General features: G+C 33.3%; 1 protein-coding gene across 3 annotated transcripts in view; it reads left to right on the top strand.

Annotated features, from left to right (window-relative positions):
* Positions 1 to 19,739, top strand: part of LOC141702765 (callose synthase 7-like) — a 28,069-nt gene extending 8,330 nt beyond the window's left edge. For 2 of the 3 annotated variants that reach the window (XM_074506383.1, XM_074506384.1), the window contains exons 10-42: positions 6,502 to 6,636; positions 6,905 to 6,981; positions 7,077 to 7,188; positions 8,272 to 8,394; positions 8,504 to 8,621; positions 8,748 to 9,079; positions 9,166 to 9,218; positions 9,382 to 9,442; positions 9,866 to 9,947; positions 10,038 to 10,087; positions 10,169 to 10,255; positions 10,381 to 10,485; positions 10,620 to 10,714; positions 10,814 to 10,898; positions 10,977 to 11,140; positions 11,498 to 11,621; positions 11,728 to 11,831; positions 11,932 to 12,040; positions 12,112 to 12,263; positions 13,834 to 13,943; positions 14,025 to 14,144; positions 14,252 to 14,320; positions 14,439 to 14,622; positions 14,700 to 14,811; positions 14,990 to 15,112; positions 15,182 to 15,300; positions 15,434 to 15,517; positions 16,366 to 16,478; positions 16,556 to 16,785; positions 17,496 to 18,293; positions 18,374 to 18,424; positions 18,731 to 18,916; positions 19,192 to 19,739. In XM_074506383.1, coding sequence (XP_074362484.1) covers positions 6,502 to 6,636; positions 6,905 to 6,981; positions 7,077 to 7,188; positions 8,272 to 8,394; positions 8,504 to 8,621; positions 8,748 to 9,079; positions 9,166 to 9,218; positions 9,382 to 9,442; positions 9,866 to 9,947; positions 10,038 to 10,087; positions 10,169 to 10,255; positions 10,381 to 10,485; positions 10,620 to 10,714; positions 10,814 to 10,898; positions 10,977 to 11,140; positions 11,498 to 11,621; positions 11,728 to 11,831; positions 11,932 to 12,040; positions 12,112 to 12,263; positions 13,834 to 13,943; positions 14,025 to 14,144; positions 14,252 to 14,320; positions 14,439 to 14,622; positions 14,700 to 14,811; positions 14,990 to 15,112; positions 15,182 to 15,300; positions 15,434 to 15,517; positions 16,366 to 16,478; positions 16,556 to 16,785; positions 17,496 to 18,293; positions 18,374 to 18,424; positions 18,731 to 18,916; positions 19,192 to 19,431 — 4,707 coding nt within the window. In that variant the 3' untranslated portion in view covers positions 19,432 to 19,739. Of the gene's footprint in view, positions 1 to 6,501; positions 6,637 to 6,904; positions 6,982 to 7,076; positions 7,189 to 8,271; positions 8,395 to 8,503; positions 8,622 to 8,747; positions 9,080 to 9,165; positions 9,219 to 9,381; positions 9,443 to 9,865; positions 9,948 to 10,037; positions 10,088 to 10,168; positions 10,256 to 10,380; positions 10,486 to 10,619; positions 10,715 to 10,813; positions 10,899 to 10,976; positions 11,141 to 11,497; positions 11,622 to 11,727; positions 11,832 to 11,931; positions 12,041 to 12,111; positions 12,264 to 13,833; positions 13,944 to 14,024; positions 14,145 to 14,251; positions 14,321 to 14,438; positions 14,623 to 14,699; positions 14,812 to 14,989; positions 15,113 to 15,181; positions 15,301 to 15,433; positions 15,518 to 16,365; positions 16,479 to 16,555; positions 16,786 to 17,495; positions 18,294 to 18,373; positions 18,425 to 18,711; positions 18,917 to 19,191 lie in introns of all 3 variants that reach the window. The other variant, XM_074506385.1, reaches the window with a different exon arrangement.
* Positions 19,740 to 26,565: the final 6,826 nt, after the last annotated feature.

Genomic DNA, 26,565 nt, shown 5'->3' with positions numbered 1-26,565 from the left:
ATTCTTTAGGTTAAGATTGAAAACGAGCACACAAGCATACACTATACATACTGTCAGGTCGTGAGGCAGTTAAATATAACAATGAACCAATCATACCTCGAAATTTAGTGACATCTACAGGTGTACCTTGTTCATCCTTTGTAAGCTTAACTGAAGTACTCATCGGAGTTGATTTAGGTGTGACATGATCAAGTGCAAATCTTTTGAGTAGATCCTTTATGTACTTGCCTTGGTGAATAAATATTCCTGCATTAGACTGATTAATTTGCAAACCTAGAAAGTACTGCAATTCACCCATCAAACTCATATCGAATTCCTTATGCATGCAATCAGAAAACCATTTACACAGAGATTCGTTAGAAGATCCAAATACTATATCATCAACATAAACTTGTACTAAAAGAAAGTTATCACGTTTATGAAAAATAAAGAGAGTTGGATCGAGTGTACCACGAATGAAACCATTGTTCACAAGAAATTGACTGAGACGCTCGTACCAACAACGAGGGGACTGTCTCAATCCATAGACAGATTTCTTGAGCTTGTAAACATAGTTAGGGTACTTCTCGTGAATGAAACCTGGAGGCTGCTTCACGTAGACTTCTTCCTTGAGATAGCCATTTAGAAATGCGCTTTTGACGTCCATCTGATAGAGCTTGAACTTCTTGTGAGCTGCAAAGGCCATTAAGATTCGAATAGCTTCTAAACGAGCTACTGGAGCATATGTCTAATCGTAATCGATTCCTTCCTGCTGGTTGTATCCCTGAGCAACCAAACGAGCTTTATTTCGAATAATGTTGCCATCTTCATCCTTCTTATTCTTGAAAACCCAGCGAGTACCAATGATCTTGGCATCCTGAGGAGGTGGGACGAGTTCCCAAACATCACAACGCTCGAACTGGTTCAATTCCTCCTGCATTGCAACAGACCAGTGTTCGTCTGCAACTGCTTCTTGAGCATTCTTTGGTTCGAATTCAGCAACAAAAGCACAGAATGCACATAGATTATGAAGTCTGCTTCGAGTAGAAATCCCTTGATCTAAATCAGTGAGAAGATTATCTGGTAGATGATTCTTCACAGTCCTAGAAGACTTAGGAAGTTGAATATTACTCATTTCTTCCTCATTAGAATTGTCTGCCTGGAAATGAATAGGAATTGTCTCATTCAAAAGAGACTGCCTCATTTCCGCTTGTGATGATTTATCCAGAGGAGTAACAGAATTCACATTTGAAACACTATCGGGAGTCTTTGGAGAGCCAGAAGATTCATCTGAAGCTTGAGTAGATCCTGAAGAATTATCAGAAGACTGAGATGGACCCGGAGAGTCTTGACTGTTTGATTTGTCAGAATGAGACTGACTCTTTTCAGAATGAGACTGTCTCATTTGGGAATGAGATGATAGATCCGCAGTGTCTTCATCAATTTGAGATATATTCCTTGAGGATTCATTGAATGTAATATTGATGGATTCTTCTACTTTGTTCTTGAAAGAATTATAAACACGATAAGCTTTGCTTGTTGTAGAATATCCCAAGAAGATTCCTTCCGTGGATTTCGCATCGAACTTGCCTCGATTATTTTGAGTATCTAAAATAAAACACTTGGAACCAAATACTCGAAAATAACTAATGTTAGGAGTCCTTTTCTTAAGCAATTCATACGGAGTTTTAAGCAAAATAGGACGGATAAGTACTCTATTTAAAACATAACAGGAAGTGTGTACCGCTTCAGCCCAAAATTTTCTTGGAAGCTTACTCTCATGCAGTAGAGTTCTGGCAGTTTCCTGTAGAGTCCTGTTCTTGCGTTCTACTACTCCGTTCTGCTGAGGAGTTCGAGGAGCTGAGAATTCATGAGTGATTCCTCTTGATTTACAGAAGGTTATGAAATCCTTCTCGAATTCACCTCCATGATCACTACGAATAGTCTTGAGCTTAAATGAATACTTAGTCTCAAGGTTAGTAATAAGATCCTTAAACTCAACAAAAGCTTCATCCTTAGTTCGTAAAAATAATACCCAAGTGAAACGAGAATAATCATCAACTATAACAAAAGCATAAGTCTTACCTCCTAGGCTTACATACCTTTCTGGACCAAAAAGATCTAGATGAAGGAGCTGCAAAGGAACAGAAGTTGATACTTTATTCTTAGCAGTAAAGGAAGTTTTCACCTTTTTTTCCAAGCTGGCAAGCTGAACAAGGTTCTATTTTCTTGTACTTCAGCTTTGGTAGACCTCGAACCAGATCATGAGAAGATATCTTCCGAAGAAGATCCATGTGAACATGGCCAAGACGTCTATGCCACAGATCTTGTTGTTCTTGAACGGTAGCTAGACAAATTTCTTCTTGCTGTTCATCAAAATCTAATACGAAAATATTTCCTTTTCTTTTGGCAACTAAAGCAAACTCGTTAGTATGAGTACCAATATTACATACATCTTTATCGAATTTAACCTTATGACCAGCATCAGTAAGTTGACTTACACTAATAAGATTATATTTCAAACCATCAACTAAACGAACATTAGAAATAGCAAACCTGTCATTACCAATAGTGCCTTTTCCAATAATTCTGACGGTGTTTGAATCTCCAAGAGTAACTAAGCCACCTTCCTTGGCAACTAGAGATAAAAACTTGGATTTATCACCTGTCATGTGACGTGAACAGCCACTGTCGATGATCCATTTATTTCGCGGAACATGGACCTTCAAACAAACCTGCAAGAATTGCTTTATGTCTTAGGTACCCACTTAACCTTGGGTCCTGGTTGGTTAGTATCACAAATCTTATATAAATGTCTATCTGATTTCTTAATCCACATCTGAACGATATTAACAGAAGTATTAGTAGATTTATATCTAGCAGACGATTTATAAGATGAGTTAGAAGAGTGGCCCTTGATACCACATAATCTAGATTCAGATGTAGGGTGGCCAGCTTTCCCACAATCTCGACATTTCTCATAAGGCATCTTATACTTCATAGGAGTTCGCTTGTAACCGCCTTGAAATGCACGTTTCTTGATTGACTCACATCCTAAACCTCCTTTATCAAGAGAAGATTTTTGTTCACCAAGAAGAGCATTCAAAGTTCCTTCTCCATGAAAACATTTAGCTAAATCCTTTTCAAGCTGTTCGACTTTCTGCTTTAATTCAGGAACCAGGGGATCAGGAACACTGTCTTCTTTAACGGTTTCTGAATCAACAGATATTGACTCTTTCTTCAAGGCTTCAAGACATACATCTTTCATCTCAATCTCATTTTTGAGATATAGATTTTCTTCAGTAAGTTTTGAAACCCTTTCAAGCAATGATTTGTTCTCAGCAACTAAAGCTTCTTCCTTCATGGGGTCATCCATTTCACTAAGAACTTCACTTAATGCTTGTTTTAAATAAGCATTCTTTTCTTTTAACTTTTTAACCTGGACCTGCAAATTCAACATAGATGAAGATATATTTGAATTATACTTAATATTCTGTACCTCATCATTGTCACTGGAGTTGTCCTCTAGTCCAGCAAAGCAAAGTTGAGCAACTTCATCGTCTGAATCGATCTCCACGTCAGATTCATCATCACTCCAAGTAATTAATGCCTTCTTTTTGTTCTTCAGCTTGTAACAGTCCTTTTTGAAGTGCCCTTTCTTTCCACACTCAAAGCAAGTATCTTTGCTTTGATTCACTTTAACCTCCTTGCTCGGATTAGATTTGAAGTCCTTCTTCATAAACTGCGATTTCACAGGTCGTTTGGAGGCATTCCGTTTGGCAAGAAATTTATGAAACTTCTTTGTTAGAAGAGCAATATCTTCATCAGAATCGTCAGGAGACTCATCTGCATCTGCATTAAGTGCAAGAGTTTTCTTACGAGGAGCTTCATCTTCTTCATCATATCTACGTAGCTGATTTTCGAATTCCTCCAATTCACTGAACAGTGTTAGAGTATCCATAGTCGAAAGCAGTGTTGAATCCTGCAGAATGGTAACCTTTGGAGCAAACTTCTTTGGCATTGCTCTGAGGATTTTCCTATTTATCTCAGATTGAGGAATGATCCTTTCCAGAAGTGAGATGGAATTCATCAATGTCAGAAACCTCCCTTGAGCATCTCGCACGCTTTCATCTCTTTCCAACCTGAAACCTTCATAGTCACTCATTAGCATACTTAATTTTACTTCACGTACCTTAGACGTGCCTTCGTGGCTGACTTTGATCGTATCCCAAATCTGCTTGGCAGTAGTACATGCTGAAACTTTTCTTAATTCTGTAGCTACCATGCCATTGAGAAGTGAGTTCATAGCTTTAGCATTGGAATTCATTGCGTTCACTTCTTCGGGAGAGAGATCCTTGAGAGATTTTGGCTTTCCTTCTTTCATAGGAATTGTGAAACCATTTTCTACAGCATCCCATTCAAATGCATCACGCTGGAGAAAGATTTTCATTCGAAACTTCCAGTCATTGTAGTTTTCAGCACCATGAAGCAGTGGTGGATAATTGTTTGAATACCTATCTGGTTGAGCCATGGATCGCTAGCAAAATAAACACTAAAAAAGAGAATTAAATGCACCTGCTCTGATACCAAATGAAATTCGATAGCTCGATAGATAAAATAATATTCTAACTGTCAAGGCAAATGGGACAGTCTCTTATGCAAATGGGACAGTCCCTTTACAAATGAGACAGGGTATGAGACAGTCTCAATTACACTGCAGAAAATAAATGACAGAAATAAAATGCAGAATGCTGAAAACTGAAAAGTAAAAAACATCAGAAGTTTTCACTTGGTCCGGCCCCTACACCTAGTCTATGGCCTACATCCAAGTCCCCATGCCAACTAGCATAGAGAATGTATTATATCAACTTTAATAAAAGAACTTACAATCTTTTCCTTGATTACAAATATAGCACCTGAAAGAACCCCTTTCCCAAGCTACCTTGCTACCTAGCCCACTGCTATTCCTTAGCCTTCTAGCTACTTTGCTATACTTTGAAATCAAGCTTGCCACAACCCGGCACAAAGTTGATATGAATACACTATTCAGTTACAAGAATAAACAAATTGATTACAACTCAAGCTAAGTTTCTTGTTTTTCTGGATATGAATATCTCGGGCATGAAACAAGAAAATGATTTCAGATGATGAAGGATTCTCGAGAAAATGTTAGCTACAAATCTGAAATGAAGAGTTGTATTTATAAGCAAAGTTCTAACAGAATTATTTTCAAACACAAGATAAGATTGGAAGATAAGTTTGTTTGAAAATATTTGAATGAAACTTTGAAACTAATCTGTTAGTACGTTTGAAAAAGATAAATCAAGTAAAAAGATAAGGCTTGAGAGATTTAAACTTGATTTATAAGATAAGGTGGTGAGTTTGTTTGAGATAAGGTTTATCCAGATAAACAAGATATACACAAACCCTAACAACCTAATACTAAACCTGCGGGATAGACTTCCAGGAAGATTGAACCAACTGCATTCTGATAAACATTGCTGAGATCTCGGATGATTCCAATCTGAAGTCTTCATTCTGTTGCTAAGAACTCTTATCATCATAAACACTTGAATTAACAAATATTGCATTTTAAACCCAATATGTAGTTGGTTTATTTTTGAGTTTGTTTAAATTTAAATGTACATTTATTAAGAGAATTATGGGCTGTTGATATCTAAATCCTATTATTAATATTTGTAATTTAGCAGGTCTCACTGATAACTGTAATATTTTGACATCTGATCTTCTTCATCACCTATGTAAACACCTTATTCTAATATATATTATATCAAAGCATCTTTGTACAAAATCTACTATATTCTTTACTCTATAATTTGTTTTGCAGTGATGGTAGCATGTCTGATTTTCATAACTACGTAAACTGTTTTACAGTATATTAAATTCATCGTGAACAGATCTTTATATGCACGGAAGATTTGATTATTGCATCATTATCTATTACATTCTGAGGTTCTTTACGAGTTAGAGGGAACGTGTTGACTTCGTATAGTTATCATGATTAATAGCTAAGACAGTGGTGGTATTCTTCATAATGAAAAGTAATAGCGGATATATGTATGTTAGTATGTTTCTGGCATTATGTTAGAGTTGCGGACTCTTAGGTGGGAAGCCAAATATATCCCTCCCTTTGATCATATTGACCTCTCGATTTTTTATCACAGTGCTTTAGACTCAAGAGCATGGCTTCGGTACCTCATTTGTCGATTTTAATTAGAGCGTAGTTTTCTCTTGACCCTGTTGACTTTTCTTTAGTATGATTTGCAACTTTCATTAAATTTTTTTGTTTATTTCCTATCTTTAGCTTCATTTTGCTGGTGTCGTGTAAAATTTTTATCAGAACATGAATGGAAGGCATATAACAAAAATTAAGGAGCAAGCATTCCTACAATTTTACCTGTACTTGCTTTTACTGTCATGCAATATTAATGAGAAGTTAAACTACTAAATCTCAATTTAATTGGCTTTAAACTTTGAGTGTAACATTTTTTTATTACCCAGATGTCAAATGAAATCCATGGAATATTGTTTAGTAATGTCCAGCCAGTAAGTGGAGGTGCATATCAATCAGCACCACGGGATGAAGAATCATTTCTCCGAGAGGTTGTGACTCCTATCTATGAGGTCTTGCGCAAGGTTAGCTTGATTGAATTTACATTTTTAATTATGTCCTCGGTCAGTTAACAGGATTCCATTTTCCCACTAAATAGGTCTTAATAAGCTGCTATGTACGTACATTATATAAGACTATTCGATGTGGAAGGAAGCCTTTACCTCGATTTTCAATTTATTCAAGATGTGTGATAAAAAAAATTTATTCAAGATGTCATTTGGAGGAGAGGCATTTTTAATACAAATTTCAAACAAGTGTTTATCTTAATTGAGTAATTTTCGGTGTATATAGGAAGCAAGGAGAAACAAAAATGGCAAAGCAAGCCATTCATCATGGAGAAACTATGACGATCTCAATGAATATTTCTGGTAGTAATACCAATTATGTTTCTTTCCATATTTATTGTTTCGATTAGATTGCTAGCATATATAAACAAGTTGCACCATAACCTTTCGTTTTTCAGGACTGACAAATGTTTTAAGCTTGGATGGCCAATGGACAAAAAGGCCGACTTTTTTGTGCAACCCGATAAGCCAGCTGCTAATGCATCTCATTTGCCCGTGCAAGATACTTCGGTAATGTATAATGGGCCCTTGCGTATATACATCTATATGTTACGATGGAAACTGTGTCAACTTGTATGCTTCAGTTTTGTTCCAACAATTTGTGTATTTTAGAACTTGCAATAGTGAACTGCATAAAGATTACCTTAGTAAGCTAATATTACTTATTGATTATAAGCATGAAAATGATAAAAGAACTTTTTGGGTGTGCCAAACATAATTATTTGTGACTGAGAGCTAATGGTGTCCTCGGGAAACTACGTAAAACCTAATAGTATGTGTGCCAAATAGTAAAAATTCCAAATCTTTGCTTTGAATTCTTTTGTTAGGGTTTTTTAATGCCCAAAGTTTAAGTGCTCGTATGCCTAATCGATACTGGGATTCGGTGAATAAAGTGGTATCATGAACATAGCATTAGTCAATATTCTGTGATGTTCATGTCTTATTCAAGCTTACCTCTAGAATTTTAAACATTTAAAATCTGGTTATGTTACACTACCCCATTTTCACGCAAGCGAATATTTACTCTTGCATCTAGTAGCAGCTCTAGATGTGGGTTATAAATTATTTGTAGTACGTACTCTGTCTATGACCAATAAAGTAGAAACATAGTGCACACCAAGTTGCAATACAGGCTGTAGATTTTTTTTCCTCTGTTTTCAACTCAGTGGCTTTCGCCTTTGGGTGCAGTTTTCTCTTACTGCAATGTAATTTTAAAATAACAACTACAAATTGCTAAAGTCACAGGTTAAAGTTGTGAAAAGTGTTTTTAACTAATCTCAGTGTTTAGGAATGTTAAGTTTGATACTTTGATGCATAATACAAGGGAAATCTAAGAGAATTATGCCTGCTCACTGAGAAGCTGATGCAGATTGGGGAAAAATAGCAGAATGACCTCGTTGGATATCATAGTAAAATTACTAGAATAATGAATGTAACTACCAGCCAACCATCTGCAGTTCATAGAGTTGAATATATAAATAAACTTATTCATGTTTCCGCAATTTCTTTATCACGCTGTGTTAAGCTTGTCATGACTTGAGCTATCTTAATATAGTTTCCGAAACAATTTTGATAAATGTCTTACATTTTCAGGGACGTAATGAGGTTACTACTGGAAAGAGGAAGCCTAAGACCAATTTTGTCGAAATTCGAACATTTTTGCATATTTATAGAAGTTTTGATCGGATGTGGATATTTTTCATACTGGCACTACAGGTATTCCGATACTGAGATCTCTTGTGAACATTTTGCATATTACCAGGATTTACCCTGGTTTTTAAGCATCTGTGCAGTAGATTACTGGCTGCGAAATTTATTATTTCAGGCCATGGTGATTGTTGCATGGAATCATAACGGATCTCTTACTGTCATATTTGAAGCTGACGTTTTTAAAAGCATTTTAAGCATTTTTGTCACTCTTACTTATCTCAACTTTCTGCAAGGTATTCGAAATTTCCACTCTTTAGGGGTTTTTTGTTGATTAGTATCACGAATGTTATTATTGGTTTTTTAAGCAATTATCGAATTTTCCCTTTGGTTTGATTATTACTTTACCAAATGTTTTACAGCTACCCTAGATATAATCCTTAGTTTCAATGCTTGGAGAAGCTTAAAATGGAGCCAGATCATTCGCTACCTTCTGAAATTCTTAGTGGCCGCATTTTGGGTTGTGCTCCTGTCAGTTAGCTACTCAAGATCGTTTCAGAACCCGACAGGAATTGTGAAATTTTTCAGTACCTTGGGTGGGAACTGGCGGGCTCAATCATTTTTTAGCTATTGTGTTGCAATTTATCTAATACCCAACCTTCTGGCTGCCTTAATGTTTCTGCTTCCTCCACTGCGAAGATCCATGGAGCGGTCAAACTGGCGAATAATTAGTCTTCTTATGTGGTGGGCGCAGGCAAGAAAATGAAGCTTCATATCTTATATTAGGGAAATTAGTTCTTTTGGTCATATATAATAACAATTTTTGTTGATTTTACTCAGCCAAAGCTCTATGTTGGAAGAGGAATGCATGAAGACATGTTTTCCCTTCTTAAGTAAGTATATTCTATTTTCCTTTTCTCAGTTTTACGAGCACTGGCAGGATGACCTAATTAAGCAGTTTTTTTAAGATTAATATATGTTCACCATGTGGCATTATAACTTATAAATTCTTCATACTTCCTCATCCTTCTGACGGAAAAACACCTATCTGTTTAGGTACACTATGTTTTGGATTACGCTGTTGATTAGCAAGCTAGCATTTAGCTACTATGTGGAGGTAATATTATCTATTCTGGATATTATCACATTAAAATGTTTACTTTGGATATGATTACATAGTAAACAAAGATGAACATGATGTTATAGTGGGTAGCCTCCACATGGAACGTATACAGGTAGTTACTGCAAGAATTTCGCATTTGCATGCTTATAATTGGGTTATTGATTTATTGTCAAAACATGAGATACAAAATCTGATCTAAACTCGTCCAGATTTTAAGTCACCTTTTAATTTATTGCTTAAATTTTGTGTACACCGAGCCTTTTCCCATTAAGAAGTACCATATCTGGAGGGCGTGCACTTGCATTAAGAACTAGATTTTAAAATCTAGTTCTTATATTAATAATTCAGAGTTCCTTTCAGAACGCATTTGATTGTGCTCCTGATAAGCTATTTGTCCTTTCTGTCATTTTTGTGTAGATACTGCCATTGGTTGGACCCACGAAGGTGATCATGAGGGTTAATGTTGGTAACTATGAATGGCACGAGTTCTTTCCAAATGGTAATATGTCAATAACTTTAAAATGAAATTTATAATATTAAGTAAATGTTATATCCAGGGTATTTCCCAACTATTCTTCATTTGATACAGGAACTCACAATATTGGCATTGTTATTGCTATATGGACTCCTGTTGTCATGGTAAGTGGCCATAAAGAGTTTTTTGGCTTCTAGTTTCTGTTTTGTGGTAGTTCTGAATCCAGAGAAATTGGCGTGTTCTAGGTCTATTTCATGGATACACAGATATGGTATGCAATTTATGCAACGATTATTGGAGGGGTCAATGGAGCATTCAGCCACCTGGGTGAGGTTAGTAACCATCCAGATGCATTGAGTTCTGTTTACCAGTTTCAAGATAGGTATCATATCAGCCAAAATTTAGCACGTTGCTTCTTCTTCACATTTACTTTTAAGTTCATTAAACTAATATTTAGGTACGGACACTTGGGATGTTGCGCTCTCGATTTGATTCCGTACCTTCAGCTTTCCGTAAACGTCTTGTTCCATACTCTAAAGAAATGGCCAGGATAGAGCATTTGGTAATTCCAATCTTCCATATTCACCTATCTTTTACATTAGTTAAATATAGTCATGACATCTATGTGTGAGCAATATGTTATTTTTGCACTAGAAGTTTCGTTCTTATTCTGGTTTGCATAATACTTTCCATTAGGATGATCCAATGGGAAAAAAGAGTTCTGCAAAATTTTCCCAGGTGTGGAATGAATTTATTTTCTCTATGAGAATGGAGGACCTCATAAGCCATAGGTAGAAGTTTCTTTAATTTTGGTTAAAAAGTGTTTTCCCACAAGCAGTTAATTCAATCTGAGCTCTTCATAATTAATTTAATACGCTTTCGTGTTTTAGGGAGAGAGATCTGTTACTTGTACCATACACGTCGAACAGTACAGTCTCTGTAGTCCAGTGGCCTCCTTTCTTGCTTGCTAGTAAGGTGATGATCCCGTGCTTGTACGTTGTTTCTAGATATCCTCGGATTCCCTTGTATTGACTTTTTGCTTCTATATATAAGATTCCAATTGCTTTGGACATGGCAAAAGATTTCAAGAAAAAGGAGGATGCTGATTTGTTTAGGAAGATTACTGCTGATCATTATATGCATTCAGCAGTCATAGAATGCTATGAGACACTAAGGGAGGTGCTCTATGGCCTTCTCGAAGATCAAGGAGATAAGATGTAAGTCAGATCACACTACCTTCACGAATGTTTTTAAATTTTTTGATGGAAAATCTTCAGATAGTATAATAAGAACGCCCAAATAAAACTATCTGCGATTGTTGTTTTTACCCAGTGGTGAATTGCCATTACATTTAATCATGATCTATTTTGCCCATTTCTTTTATTCCTCAGTGACATTAAAATAGAATGAAATATCTTTCAACGTTCAAAATAGCCAATAATCAAATACAATGTTAGGTCAGTAAGCATTCTTTTTAGATTTGTGTTAAGACGATACGAATGTCATAAAGTGACAAGATTATTTTGCATGTGCCTGCACAGATGCCTTCAATAACTTTTATTCTCCTTCTATAGGATAATTAGGCAGATATGCCATGAACTGGATGTTAGCATACAACAGCGGAGATTCTTAAATGAATTTCGGATGAGTGGTTTGCCTTTGCTGAATGATAAGTTAGAGAAGTTCCTAAATCTTCTGGTAATGTGTTACTATCAACATAATTTATAATAACTGTTTTCTCAATTTTGGAAGCGAAGGGCGTGGGCCTTTCTTTTTACTACTTTTTACTTGATCACACAAACAGCTAGAAGATTATGACGATGAGGAGCAATACAAATCTACAATCATTAACGTACTCCAAGATATTATGGAGATTATTACAACAGATGTTATGAACAGCGGACAGGAGTGAGTTCATTTTTTGATGAACACATGGCTATGTACATTTATCTATTTAATTCTGCTTTAGAATGAGTTTGAATATCCTAACTTTTCTTTCTCATTACAGGATTCTTGACAAGCCTCATCCAGACCATCTGGATAATCAAGATAGCAAAAAGGAAAAGTTTGAGAGTATCAATATTCGCCTCACTCAGAATCGATCCTGGAGAGAGAAGGTATTTGCTCAAACTATTGTCCTAGTCGATATAGGATCATTTATGTCTGTTTTTTCTTCATGTTTTTACAGGTTGTTAGACTTCATTTGCTTCTCACTGTCAAAGAATCAGCCATTAATGTTCCTATGAATATAGAAGCTCGTCGTCGCATCACTTTCTTTACAAATTCCTTATACATGAATATGCCAAGTGCTCCAAAAGTTCGTGACATGCTCTCTTTTAGGTCTGTTCCTCTTAATCCATGCATTTTTTTGCACACTTTTTCACAGCCCACTTATCATGTATTTAATGTTTTGCATTATAATAATGTCAATTGCCCAAAAGCAAGTTCACTCTTTTAGAACATATATATGGAAGCCTATGACTTTTAGTCTTGCTAATTTTTTGACATAGTATATGAGTTCTCTTTTCGTATTCTTGTTTACCTAGAAACCAAACCTCTGTGAAGCAATATTTTTGTATGTTTGATTCAACATTCGAGGACGATTCTTTACTTTCCAGATTGTTATGTTTTGGCACAAAAAGGTTGCAGTTCTGTTATAACTTGTAGATATATCGTAGATCTATCGAAGCCCAATATGAGACTTTCCGTTCTGATCGGATAATTCTCATGCTCCTCCCATCTCAGGTTGACTAATGGTCATTTGTGTAGCATCAGGATATTCTTTAAACTTCGAATGTATGAGAACAGAATGCAAGTATCACTTATTAAAACTCACCAATTTTTGTAAGAAATAATATATATATATAAGTAAATTGAAATGCAATAGTGCAAGCATGTGGTTGTTGCACTTAGATTTCTGTTATAGACAGAACCTGGGTACATTCTTGTTATATCTTTCTATTTGTGATCTTTTACTGTCTAGGTCATTGTATGTTTCAGTTTCTTTATTGAGAAACTTCTATGCCTTTAAAAGGACCAGCTGAACTCACAGCAGAAGTTAAATCAGTAGTGAAGTCAACAACTTGACTGGATAATCTAGCAGCTTGAGTAATATCTTCAGATGTCCCAAGAATTCTCGATAAGTTTATGAATAAACCTAAACTTTGTCTCTTTACTGTTAATGCTGTGACCTACCTATGTTAACGGGTTCAAGGTTTTGTCAAGTATTATAATCTAAGAATGGTCCTTTTTGTTTTTTAGTTCTGAAAGTTTTGGATCCTCATAGAACCTATATCTTTTATTATCCTAATCGCTTATATGTCAGTGGCTAACTTCTTTTACTGAAACTACATATTGTTGACATCCTTTCGTCATGTTCTAAATCAAAAACATGCAACTTATTTTCTTACTGAAGAGCTAAAGCAGCAACCGTTGTTCTCTTTTACCATCTCCACTGATCAGAAATTTTCATATACTTTAATCCATGCATAGTACTTAAATTTACTTTGATTGCTTTTGCAAATAAAGCTACTATGATCCTTATGTATTGAAGTTACTCTATGTAGATGCAACTTCATTTAAAGTAAATTATAGACTAAAGTACAAACCTAGCAATGCTATGTATGGAAGGTGAATATAAAGGATACAATATTATCAGAGTTGGTTCATGATCGTACAGATACAATTGTACACATAAACTAGTCATATGAATTGCCTGTTGATGAGTTATTCGACTAGTGAAAAATAAATATTGCTGATTCCAACTTCGTGATGTTTCACTTGCTTAAGCATCAAGCACAAGTTTGCAAAAATAAAATAGTATTCGTAATTACATTATATCTGATTATAATCGACATCTTGGTATCTACGTAGAACTCCAAATTTTACTGTTCTTGTGACTTGGTATCAGTGTTTTGACTCCATATTACAAGGAAGATGTCCTTTATTCAGAAGACGAGCTTAATAAGGAAAATGAAGATGGGATATCAATTTTATTTTACCTTCAGAAAATATATCCAGGTGCATAAAATTGAATATTTGGTCATAATCCTTTTATCGATACTACTGCTCTTAAGTGGACTGTTTTGTATGAAAAATTAGATGAATGGAAGAATTTTGAGGATCGTATCAAAGATCCAAAACTTGGATATTCTACAAAAGATATGGCTGAGTTAACACGCCAATGGGTTTCATACAGGGGCCAGACACTTTCAAGAACAGGTAACAAAACCGCAACTGTTTTTTAATCATATTTTCTGGTATTCGGCATCAGGAAAGATTCTGACTTTGACATTTTTGTATGAATTATATAAATATACATGTTGCAGTGAGAGGAATGATGTATTACAAGGAAGCTCTTGAACTTCAATGCTTCTTGGATTTTGCTGGGGATAATGGTTAGTGTTTCTGTCAAAAAAACATTGCACTTACAGCCAATATATGGTTCACCTCTTTGTTTATCTATAGATTGCACGTGAAGGCATATTCTCTTATGACTATTCATGTTCTTTTCAGCTATCTTTGGAGGCTATCGGACTATTGATATGAATGAACATAAAAATCTCAAGGAACACGCCCAAGCTTTGGCCGATTTGAAGTTCACATATGTTGTATCTTGTCAGGTTTATGGTGCGCAGAAAAAGTCCAGCGACGGTCGAGATCACAGTTGTTACTCCAACATCTTAAATCTCATGCTAACGTAGGTTATAATGCTACTGTCTCTGTCATTGGCGTGTTTAAAATTTGATAAAACTTAAATTTCATTTCAATTTTCAGGTATCCATCTTTGCGTGTTGCGTACATCGACGAAAGAGAGGAACCTATTGATGGCAAATCTAAGAAAGTTTACTACTCTGTTCTTGTCAAGGGCGGGGATAAGTTAGATGAGGTGAGTCACTAACTATGAGGAAATATTATACAATGAAGGAGGGCTTTGGTTTATCAGTCCAGTAAAATGAGTTGTTATATAGCTCATGATGATGTTGTTATATAGTTCATGATGATTTTTTGGTGGCTACTTGACGAAACATTTCCTATGCTTATTTTTGATATTGTTGTGAAATTAGGAAATATATCGCATCAAGCTTCCTGGTTCTCCTACTGAAATAGGTGAAGGGAAACCTGAAAATCAGAATCATGCCATCATATTCACACGTGGGGAAGCCCTTCAGACCATCGACATGAATCAGGTGACCTTTAGACCTTTTTCAGTCCATATGAATATAGTATAGTCAAGTGACCAACTTCTCTACTTACAGGATAATTACTTTGAGGAAGCTTTCAAAATGAGAAATGTACTTGAGGAATTTCTGAAAACTCATCATGGGACAAGAAGACCAACAATATTGGGATTGAGAGAACATATTTTTACAGGAAGGTTGGTTATGTTGAAATTAATTTTTAAAGTTCTTCATTGTAATGTATCCTGGTATGGTCAACCGATGATATTTACCTAAATTATTTTGATAGAGTAATAGGTTTTTCTTATTGGTTTCTTTTTGTTTTTTCAGTGTTTCTTCTCTGGCTTGGTTTATGTCCAATCAGGAGACTAGTTTCGTAACTATTGGTCAAAGAGTATTGGCAGATCCGCTAAGGTAGGGCCATCTTCCTCCTTACTAGAAACCTAAATATTAACAAAGTACAAGTGTGACGTGTATCTACTATAATATTCGTCCATCTGACTTGGCTGTTTCTTGGGGAGCTAATGATAGTAAAACTGCATATAAATAGAAAACTTTTGTTAAAAAAGTAAATGGCTTTCTTCAAGTTTATATACCTGTATATATCTTTTACAATAATTGTTTTAGCAGAACAATAAAAAGAAGTGTAGTTTTTTTACTGTATCAAGTATTCTTGGCCTCTATTATGTTTCTTTTTTGCCATTGGTTGATGGCATTTTATTTCATACTACTTTCTTCTTTCAATTGTAGAGTAACAAAATAAGTTGTCGATGAAACTGTCTGGCTAGAATACTAATCATCTTTTGTCAAATTCAGTTCTATGACTGCATGAAGCATGAAATCATAGGTACTTGAAACCTGATGGAGATTATGCCCCGCATGCTCCCGCTTTCTCTTTATTTTGGCAGCAACGTTTGCTTTGTCATGTCACCATAGATTTAATATGTAATAGTCGTGTACTCATGTTTGATAATGGTTGTATTATAGTGGACAACTTGGTACTAGTTGGGCCTCAAGTCAAACCGTGTAAAGTAATCAGTTTTAAAGTTTTCTAATAAGTGATCTGTGACCATATGTGAAAGTAAACCATTAACGAACCCAGTGATCTCTTGGCATATTTTTGAAGTTTACTAATAAGTGATCTGTGACCATATGTGAAAGTCATCATTTAAATGAACGTTGATTTGTTTTCCTTTCTGTAAATATTTAATAAGTATACAATTGTTTGTTTAAGTGATTATCACAAATGTGTATTTTTGCAGAGTTCGCTTCCACTATGGACATCCTGATATCTTTGACAGACTCTTTCACTTAACAAGGGGTGGCATAAGCAAAGCTTCAAAAATAGTTAACTTGAGTGAAGACATATTTTCAGGTAAATGAATTCGTTCCAGGATGCCTGTCTTTTGTATATTGAATAAGTAGTTAATGATTGACTGTGAAATTTTTCAGGTTACAATTCGATTCTACGAGGTGGATATATCACGCATCACGAGTATATACAGGTAGGAAAAGGTCGGGATGTTGGGATGAATCAAATATCCCAGTTTGAAGCTAAGGTTGCCAATGGAAATGGAGAGCAGACACTTAGTCGTGATGTTTATCGACTTGGACGCCGGTTTGACTTTTATAGGATGCTCTCTTTCTACTTCACCACAGTTGGTTTCTACTTTAGCAGCATGGTATATTTACTAGGAAAAGGATTTAGTAGCTTAATTCTTTACATATTTTATAAGTTACATGACTATAGGTATCATTATTTAACAATGCCTAACCGTCCATACAATGTATATAATGGTCTAGGAGTCTTCTAGCTTCACTGTTTCAGAAAGTTATGAGTATGAGTTCTGCTTGTGATACTATATTTGAAAACATCGTTCTTTGTCCTAGGGGTAAACAATGGGATATAATAATAATAATGCTATCTAGCGTATAGTATAACCAAATGAGCGGAGATGCTTTATAGAGTGAAACTGCTACCAAGTGCAGACCCTAGAATTACTAGATTACTGACAAACATTTATAATGATGTTCACGATTTTCATTCTTTTGATTGTCAAGGATTACAACCAGACAATAAAGGCCATTCTCTAGTTTGCTCATCTACTGATTTCAGTTCCATATTTCCTTTTAGTGTTCTTTCGTATCTATGTTTACTGGTCTCCTTACGATGTTTATGGGCATACCTGACTTGCTTACATCTATTTCTCTTCATGAGCTAGCTGTCCCTTAAAATGAAGCTACTTGTAGGCTTCTAGGATTTTTTTTATGCTAAGCTTCTTATTTTTCAGTTTGCACTTCATTTAGTATTAACAATAATAACACATTTGGCTAACAATCGTATACATTTAAAATGTGATTTTGAGTTTGATTTGAAAATCACATTTTTCAGGTCACTGTGCTTATAGTATATGTCTTTTTGTATGGACGTCTTTACATGGTCCTAAGTGGGTTGGAAAAGCGTATTATTAACAATCCAGATCTTCATATAAACAAATCTCTGGAAGAGGCTTTGGCCCCGCAGTCTGTAAATCAGCTGGGGTTGTTACTTGTGCTACCTATGGTCATGGAAATTGGTCTGGAAAGAGGGTTTCGGACTGCTGTTGGTGATTTCATAATTATGCAGCTACAGTTGGCATCTGTGTTCTTTACCTTCCAGCTTGGGACAAAAGCCCATTACTATGGTAGAACAATTCTGCATGGGGGCTCCAAGTATCGTGCAACAGGCCGCGGATTTGTCGTCTTCCATGCAAAATTTGCTGATAATTACAGGTTGTACTCGCGCAGTCATTTTGTTAAAGGGTTGGAGATGGCTATATTGCTGATCATATATCGAGTCTATGGGGAATCGTATCGTAGTTCAAGTCTAAACTTGTTTATTACTCTCTCAATGTGGTTCCTGGTGGGGTCCTGGTTGTTTGCTCCGTTTGTATTCAATCCTTCAGGATTTGACTGGCAGAAAACAGTGGATGATTGGGCAGACTGGAAGAGGTGGATGGGAAATAGGGGTGGTATTGGTATTGCTCCTGATAAAAGCTGGGAGTCCTGGTGGGATGGAGAACAAGAGCACTTAAAAAGCACAAACCTAAGGAGTAGAGTGCTTGAGATAATCCTTGCACTTCGTTTCTTTATTTACCAATATGGCATCGTCTATCATCTTGACATAGCTCGCGAAAGCAAGAATATAGCTGTAAGTAGTCTTTGTTTCACAGTCTTTCGCTCTTTAACTATGTCATTAATCAATGAGTTCACCAGCACAAATTTTTGTAGGTTTACGGTCTTTCTTGGTTCGTCATGGCAACAATCCTTCTGGTACTAAAGGTAAGATTATTGACAAATCACCTAAATTTGAAATTTTTAAAAAAAAGTGGATTGTTTTGTCGGAGTATATTTCTTGTTTACAATGTAGTTTAGTAATTTATTATGTTTTACCAAAATTATTTAAATTTATATTGAAGTACAAATTAGCTAGAGGCCCGATTATGAAAATGCGCGCGTGCAGGGCTCCGAATTTTTTTGCACAGCCCCTGCTCTCTGTATAGTAGTTATGTTGTGCATTACCAGGTGACGCGCAACTGGTGTTTCTTAATTCTTATCTCTCATCTCAGCATGTTTGTGTACCTCCAGCTGCTATCGATGGGCAGAAGAAAATTTGGTACCGACTTTCAGCTCATGTTCAGGATTGTAAAGGTGCTTTTGTTCTTTGGATTTGTAACGGTTATGACTATCTTATTTCTTGTATGCGGCCTCACCATAACCGACATATTTGCTGCCCTCCTTGCTTTCGCACCCACTGGGTGGGCATTTCTCTTGGTAAGTTGCATCAGCACAGTATTATTTTTAAAAGATATGTTTGTAATTGTATGAGTACATTGCACACATAGTAAACCAGGCCCATTGCAGTATCTATAATCTAACCTATGCTTTTCTCCGAAAAATGGTGCAACTAAAACCTGATGTCACATAGGCCCCTTCTTGTACCTACTGTAATGCACCAATATTGCCCAAGAAATATACTCTATCAAAAGCTTTTGAAGGCTAATGTGCACTAATAATAATCAAGTTCTGTTATCCCTTGTTCTTCGCAGATCGGACAAGCATGCAGGCCTGCTTTGAAAGGTATAGGGTTCTGGAATTCCTTGATGGAGTTGGCTAGGGCATATGAATGCATGATGTCTTTGGTGATATTCATGCCAATAGTTATATTATCCTGGTTCCCTTTCGTATCGGAATTCCAAATAAGGCTGCTCTTTAATCAAGCTTTCAGCAGAGGTCTCCAAATTTCGATGATTCTTGCAGGAAAGAAAGACAAAAAATCAAACACCTGAGATTTTTCCATGTCGAAGTCATATACATTCTATCTAGTTCTGGTCCTGGAAAGCTAGTTTCTCAGTGATCATTATTAATACGGGAATAGCTCACATTCTTGTATATAGAACTAATTACGAAGAAACTATATAGTATAAGAACATAGAATACAATACAACATAGCAGATATGATAGAATTAGTACCTTCAGTTTAGTTTCACATGCAGCTCATTCTTGTCTCTGTGCCTACTAACTGGCCTTAGTTTTCTTGGGCCCTGTTTAAAAATGTGAAACCAATTTTTTTAAAAAAACAAATACTTTTTAGGGATTTCCCTCCTCTCCTCTCCTCTTTTTTCATTTTCTAAGTAAATCGAGGGGCTTCCACCAGTTTTCTCCGGTGGAAAACCCCAACCCCTTCATTCTCCTTTGTTCTTATTAATTTCCCTCCAATAAAACCCAATTTTTTGGGTGTTTGTGTGTCTCTCCTTTTGGAGTGTGTGTTTTGTCTCTCCTTTTGGAGTGTTTTGTTATGTTTTTGTTTAATTATGGTTGGGTTTATTTGGTGTTGAATCGGTTGAGAACGAGTTTATTGATATTCTTGGTGATCTGCAAAGCCTGCATCGAATTTGGAGCGGTGTTGATTATTACAAGAGCTCACCTTTCACAACCAAAGATTGTTTATCTTTCACGGGTTTACACTTTCGGCATGTCTATAGCTGGTATCTGGCATATAGATAGCTGAGGTGTTTTCGGCATGTCGGCATGTCTATAACTTGTGTCCGGCAAGTAGATAGCTGTGGTGTCGCTTCTCCAATCTCAGTTTATGTGATTGGTGTTTCTGAACATTGGGCTAGCAATTGTTTTTATGTGATATGGTCAATTGCGATGTTCCTATTTTCAGAGATGTTGGTACAATTTGGATCGCTTGGGATGTCTTTGATTTCTTTTTTAATTTCAAGAATTTTTAAATTCTGTGTTAAACGATCAGGAAACAAATCATCTAATTGTTTTTAGTATGATATTTGTTTTCTCACCTGGTTGTATGGTTGTATCGACGGTTGGAGGTTTGTCCTGACTATATTATATTCAAGTTAATGAAAGTTTTCTGCATTTGTCAAAAAAATAAATAAATTATACAAGTGTTATGACAGGAGTCTCGTCCCTACCTTAATTTGATATTCAGTATTTTGAAGTTTGTTATATAAAAATAAAATAAAGATAAATATCTTTAAAATTATACAAAAATTACGAATTTTAAGCCAATACATTAGGATAATGTGTTTAAACTATATTTAATAAGAGATAACATGGGTTGGATAAACCCGAGAATATACGATATGTTATAACCTAACACACACCCAAAGAAAATCACAAAATCAATAATAATAAATTAATTAATTAATATCAAAATTACGTGGACTTCTAATCAACTCAAATAATAAAAAAATTGAAATATTATACATATTACCTAGTGCGCAATAAAAATTTTGAAACGATCGCAGTGGATCCAGTGCACGCAGCAGCGCGTGTAATAAATTAAGGCCGCCTATGGCCACTCATTTATATTATTATTTATAAAAATTTATATGAAATTTTTTGTTCAAATTATTTATATTATTATATAAGAATTATATTAATGGTTCAACTCTCATCAATTATATATTACTAGGGACTTTAACATGCACTACGCAAACTTGTTATCCGACAATTTATTAAACGTAAACTGTTATAAAAATGAAAAAAACGGTATATCGTATTCCGAGATGATGAACTCTTAATTATATTAACGAACAAATAAAGATGCACCAAAAAACATAATTGTCATTTTCAAAGAAAAATACATGAACCTATTGCTTGATTAAAATCTCACATCAATGCCCGGATTATATTTGCCACAAAAATTTCAGCGTTAAGCAATTGACGATTATAAGAAGTGAACTTAATAACAATCTGAATGTTTTGTTAATTAATATAACACGTACATTACCTCGTTTATGATGCATAACAGGTATAGTTAGTGACAAAAAATGTTCATTTGCGTGAGTCATAACTTTCTTCTATACTCTTTATACTAAGCACAATCTTATTGACATGTTTGGAAATGCTTGACAATACTTAAGAAGTCCAAGAGTGCATAATGTCAATGCTTAAAATGTCCAATGATGCCAAATAGAATGTTGATGATCCATTTGAGAATTACTAAAGGACTACTATTTTATATATGAAGTGGGCTACTATTATATATGAAGTGAACTAATGAAAAGATACAGTATGAAGGATTAACTATCATGAATTAGTGCTTAACAAAATGAATTTTCAATTTTAAGATTTTAACAAATATACTAAAAACTTGACTTCATATGGTGCATCAAAATTCAATTGGCAGTTTTTTATCGCTCGATTGAAGATTAGTTGTTTGATGAATTTTTGTTTGGAACATGAGGCCTAATAAGATTACTAACTACATACAAAAGGAATGATTGCTATGAAGTCTATCATGAAAAAGATATATGAGACAGTATTATATTACAAATCAATAAGATTATTAATTAAAATTTACACAATATACATTATATTATAACTAACCTAAAACCCGTGCGATGCACGGATTATTTTTAATATTATATAATTGTTTTGAATTTAATTTGAAGTAAAAAATTTAAGTTTTGAAACTTATTTATTTGAAATTTTAATAATATGATTTGATAATGCTTATTAATATACACATAGTTGTATAAGTTAGTGACATTACAGTTTTAAAAATAATTTAATGATTGAAATTTATATATTTATTGATAGTTATAAGCGCGTTTACGAAAGATTATTATATTTAATTAAAATGTAAATTTTAGCTGAGATCAATAGTATACGAACTGTCATTACTCTGTTCACCGATTAAATCCAACTAACTATATTCAGATTTATGTTTGTTTAATAAGTTAAAACCCGAATCCATGTTAAAATTTTATGTACTAATGGCAAAAAAATTATGTTAGTTTGAGTCCCGTTATATTAACAAAATCCAGCTAATTATATTTACTATTTTTTTTAGCCCAGGGTGATTACTATTATATTTTAGACCGAATGGATAATATGTATTATTTTGTTTTAGTTTGATGACATTATATCGACCTCACAAATTTCCTTTCAAATTTTTATTCTTGTTAAGGTCTGGTCCAATAATAAAATATTTTTAGTAGGATCAATAATAAGAAATGAATAATTTTGTCAGATTGACCCTTAAACTCGCTAGTTCCGTAGCAGGTTTTTTCGGACGTAATCTAGGATCAGAAAGAGATGATCGAGACTTTGGACTATCTGGACATATACTCCGTGAAATGGTTCACGCATGTTTATTGCCAGGGGCGACAAGATCCAGTTGGTAAGGGTTAAAATAAAAAATTTATTATTTTATTTTATCCCGATTCTTCAAATACAACTAACTATATGTAATTTTTTTAATATTTTATTTAAAATTTGATCAATAGTATAATTTTGTTTAGCCCGACCGGGTGAATTTTATATTTTATTTTTGTTTTAACGAAAATCATTAGACATATTATAAATTTGTCATGAATATTTTTCTATTTATGAAAGTGTTTTATTTAAAATAATACTATAATTGCGGTGACCAGACCGACTATCAACAAAACTTAGATTGTTTCGTTTTTAATATAATAGTATAGAAAATATAGAAGATAGATAGATTAATAGATAGATAATCAACATATATTTAAAAGAATTGTGCATAATTTTTTTAGAGAAAGATTTGTTTTATTTGAAGAAAATAGAAAAGACAACATGTTTTATTTAAAAAAGGTATAGACTAAAAAGAATTGTCTAAAATATTTGTAGAGAAAGAGCTGTTTTAGTTGGTGAAAATAAAAAAAAACAACGCATTTTACTTATAAAAGTAATTGGTTAGATATTAATTAAGTAAGGGCATTTGAGTAAAATATTAAAAAAAATATAAAAATGGAAATTATGTAATTGAAGGAAGTACCGTAAAGTTTCGTATTTAATATAATAATATAGATAGATAAATTATTCGACTTCAAAAATCAAATAATTTTTTTCCTATTTTGTTTATGTAATTGAATTGTAAGATAATAATTACTTTAAGGATATTTGTCTTTACATTAATACTAAAAATTATATAAAACAAATACTTTTTAATGTGGACCCCGTAAAAAATATATCTGCGACAACTACTGGTTAGAAGTGTAGATTATTTTGACTTTTGCATTGTTTCAAGAAGAGAGAGTTTTGCATTATGAGATGAGATTGTTATTGTTGTCGAGTAATAGGGATGATGATGCTAAGTTATTTTTGTAAAACAGTTAAAAATTTATTGATTGTTAAAGTTAAGGAGCTTAACAAAGTCTTTAAGTAAAATAATAATTAAGTAGTTGAAAGAGGTAATTTATTAGTTATTGGTGGTTATAATATTATTATTCTATTTTATTAAATAAACTTATCTATGATATTTAGAGAAGTTGTTTTAATTGAGAGAAATAAAAAGGTAACGTTTTATAGTTGGTAACGACTTTTATCTTTTTTTTCTATTATAATTCGATTACTCTGGGTGTGATATTTAAAGAAATTGTTTTAATTTAGAAAAATAAAAAAGGTAATGTGTTATAATTGAAAACGATTTTTATTTCTTTTTCTATTATAATTCGATTACTAAGGCTAATAAAACTTTTAAGTAAAATAAGGATAATTCAGTAAATTCAGCGTGTACCAAAAAACAGGTACCGTACCAAAACTTTAAATATTTTGTCTTAAAAAAAATTAAAAAATGGAAATTATGTAATTGAAGGAAGTACCGTAAAGTTTCGTATTTAATATAATAATATAGATAGATAAATAATTCGACTTCAAAAATCAAATAATTTTTTTCTATTTTGTTTATGCAATTTAATTGTAAGATAATACTTACTTTATATTTGTCTTTACATTTTTACTAAAAATTATATAAAATAAATATTTTTTAATGTGGACCCCGTAAAAAATATATCTGTGACAACTATTGGTTAGAACTGCAGATAATTTTGACTTTTGCATTGTTTTAAGAAGAGAGAGTTTTGCATTATGAGATGAGATTGTTATTGTTGTCGAGGAATAGGGATTATGATGCTAAGTTATTTTTGTAAAGCAGTTAAGAATTTATTGATTGTTAAAGTTAAGGAGCTTAACAAAGTCTTTAAGTAAAATAATAATTAAATAAAATAAACAATTAAGTAGTTGAAATAGGTAATTTATTAGTTATTGGTGGTTATAATATCATTATTATATTTTATTAAATAAACTTGTCTGTGATATTTAGCGAAGTTGTTTTAATTGAGAGAAATAAAAAGGTAACATTTTATAGTTGGTAACGACTTTTATTTTTTTTTCTATTATAATTCGATTACTAAGGGTGTGATATTTAAAGAAATTATTTTAATTTAGAAAAATAAAAAAGGTAACGTGTTATAATTGAAAACAATTTTTATTTCTTTTTCTATTATAATTCGTTTCCTAAGGCTTAATAAAACTTTTAAGTAAAATAATGATAATTCAGTAAATTCAGCGTGTACCAAAAAACAGGTACCGTACCGTACCAAAACTTTCAATATTTCGTCTTTTATATAATAATAATAGATTTGTAGTTAGTCTACATAATATTCTTAAGGTGCAAATTTAAGGAAGAGTGAGACAGTATTAAATTTTTTATGTCCTGAATTCTAGTATGTCACTTTTGTCAGTTTTGGCAACAATGATGCTACTTTTAAGGAAGATTGAGACAGTATTAAGGTAATTTATGAATTTAGCATTTACCAGCAATTTACAGAATGCTAAAAATACCGGATTTCACAACAGCTTGCTTCATCCGTTCTTATGAACCATATCTATATGTTAAACATCAACCTATATTAATTTGAAGATGTTCAGTAAGGAACCTTCATATTAATTCAATACCTTAGCAGGAGTGACTCATCCTCATTTTAAGTTCCATGTACTCCATCAAACCCGGTCTAAAAAAGCTCAATTATATTCACAATCCATGTATCATATCAATAAAATGGTAAAAATTTAGTACAGATTTTAAAGGCCCACTAACATTTAGTGGTTGATGGACCTAATAATTATTGATGGCTGAATGGGGGAAAATATGTGGAAAATAACCTCACTCCATGGCAAGCTACATAAAAATAAATATTCTTGATGAGGTAACTAATATACATTCACCTATTATCAACATTTTCATTATAAAGCATTGAAACATGATAGTTTCTTCATTAGATCCGTAGATACATTTTATCTACTAATCTACATTTTATCTACTAATCCTATCCAGATATCATATCAATCACATACATATTACACGCTAACCATTATTTAAAATTCAAAAATTAGAGATACTCGATCCATTTACAGCACCAATTAATCTAATTTTCCTAAAAAATTCAAATTCTTGAAATATATTCTCTCTCTTTAATTTGTTTAGATAATTGTATATCCCTAAAAATTTATAAAATTTAAATTTTTAAATAATGATAAAAGGTTCAAGAATCCTAAAATTAATTTTAGAGAATTATCTAAACTCCTAAAGTTAAGTCATTTTGTAAAACAAAATCAATGTTATTTTTGTAAATGCAGGGGTTAATTCAATTATTACAAAAATGTCATTGAAGTTTTATATACAAAATTTTAGTCACTTAGGGTAATTTTCCTAAAGTTAAATTTAGGAACCATTTTCTCATGATAAAAATACAACTAAATATAAGCCTGATTTGGCTTTAAAAAATTAAACTCTAACCTAAACTTTTGTTAAAAGAAAGGTCAATTCACATTGTTATAAAAGTATTTTGTAAATAGTTGTACAAATATTAATAAAAACAGTATTTACCCAAATTTTATACAAACTCTATATAAGTCTCAAAATTATTTCAAATTATATATAATATTTTTCAGAAATTATATATCAATTTGATTTAGCTACCATGTGTATAAACTTTTTCCTAAATTCTTTTCTTTTCTTGAGATTAAAATATTTTTTATTTAAATCTACAAAAATAAAATTATAATAAATTTTATTTCTCATTCATCCTATACTCAAAGTTATAAATGTGATAATAGTTACATTTTTACAGCACCAATTAATCCTA

Source organism: Apium graveolens, unplaced genomic scaffold (assembly GCF_009905375.1).
Source record: "Apium graveolens cultivar Ventura unplaced genomic scaffold, ASM990537v1 ctg5669, whole genome shotgun sequence".
Taxonomy (NCBI): domain Eukaryota; kingdom Viridiplantae; phylum Streptophyta; class Magnoliopsida; order Apiales; family Apiaceae; genus Apium; species Apium graveolens.
This window is presented reverse-complemented; position numbering and strand designations above follow the sequence as displayed.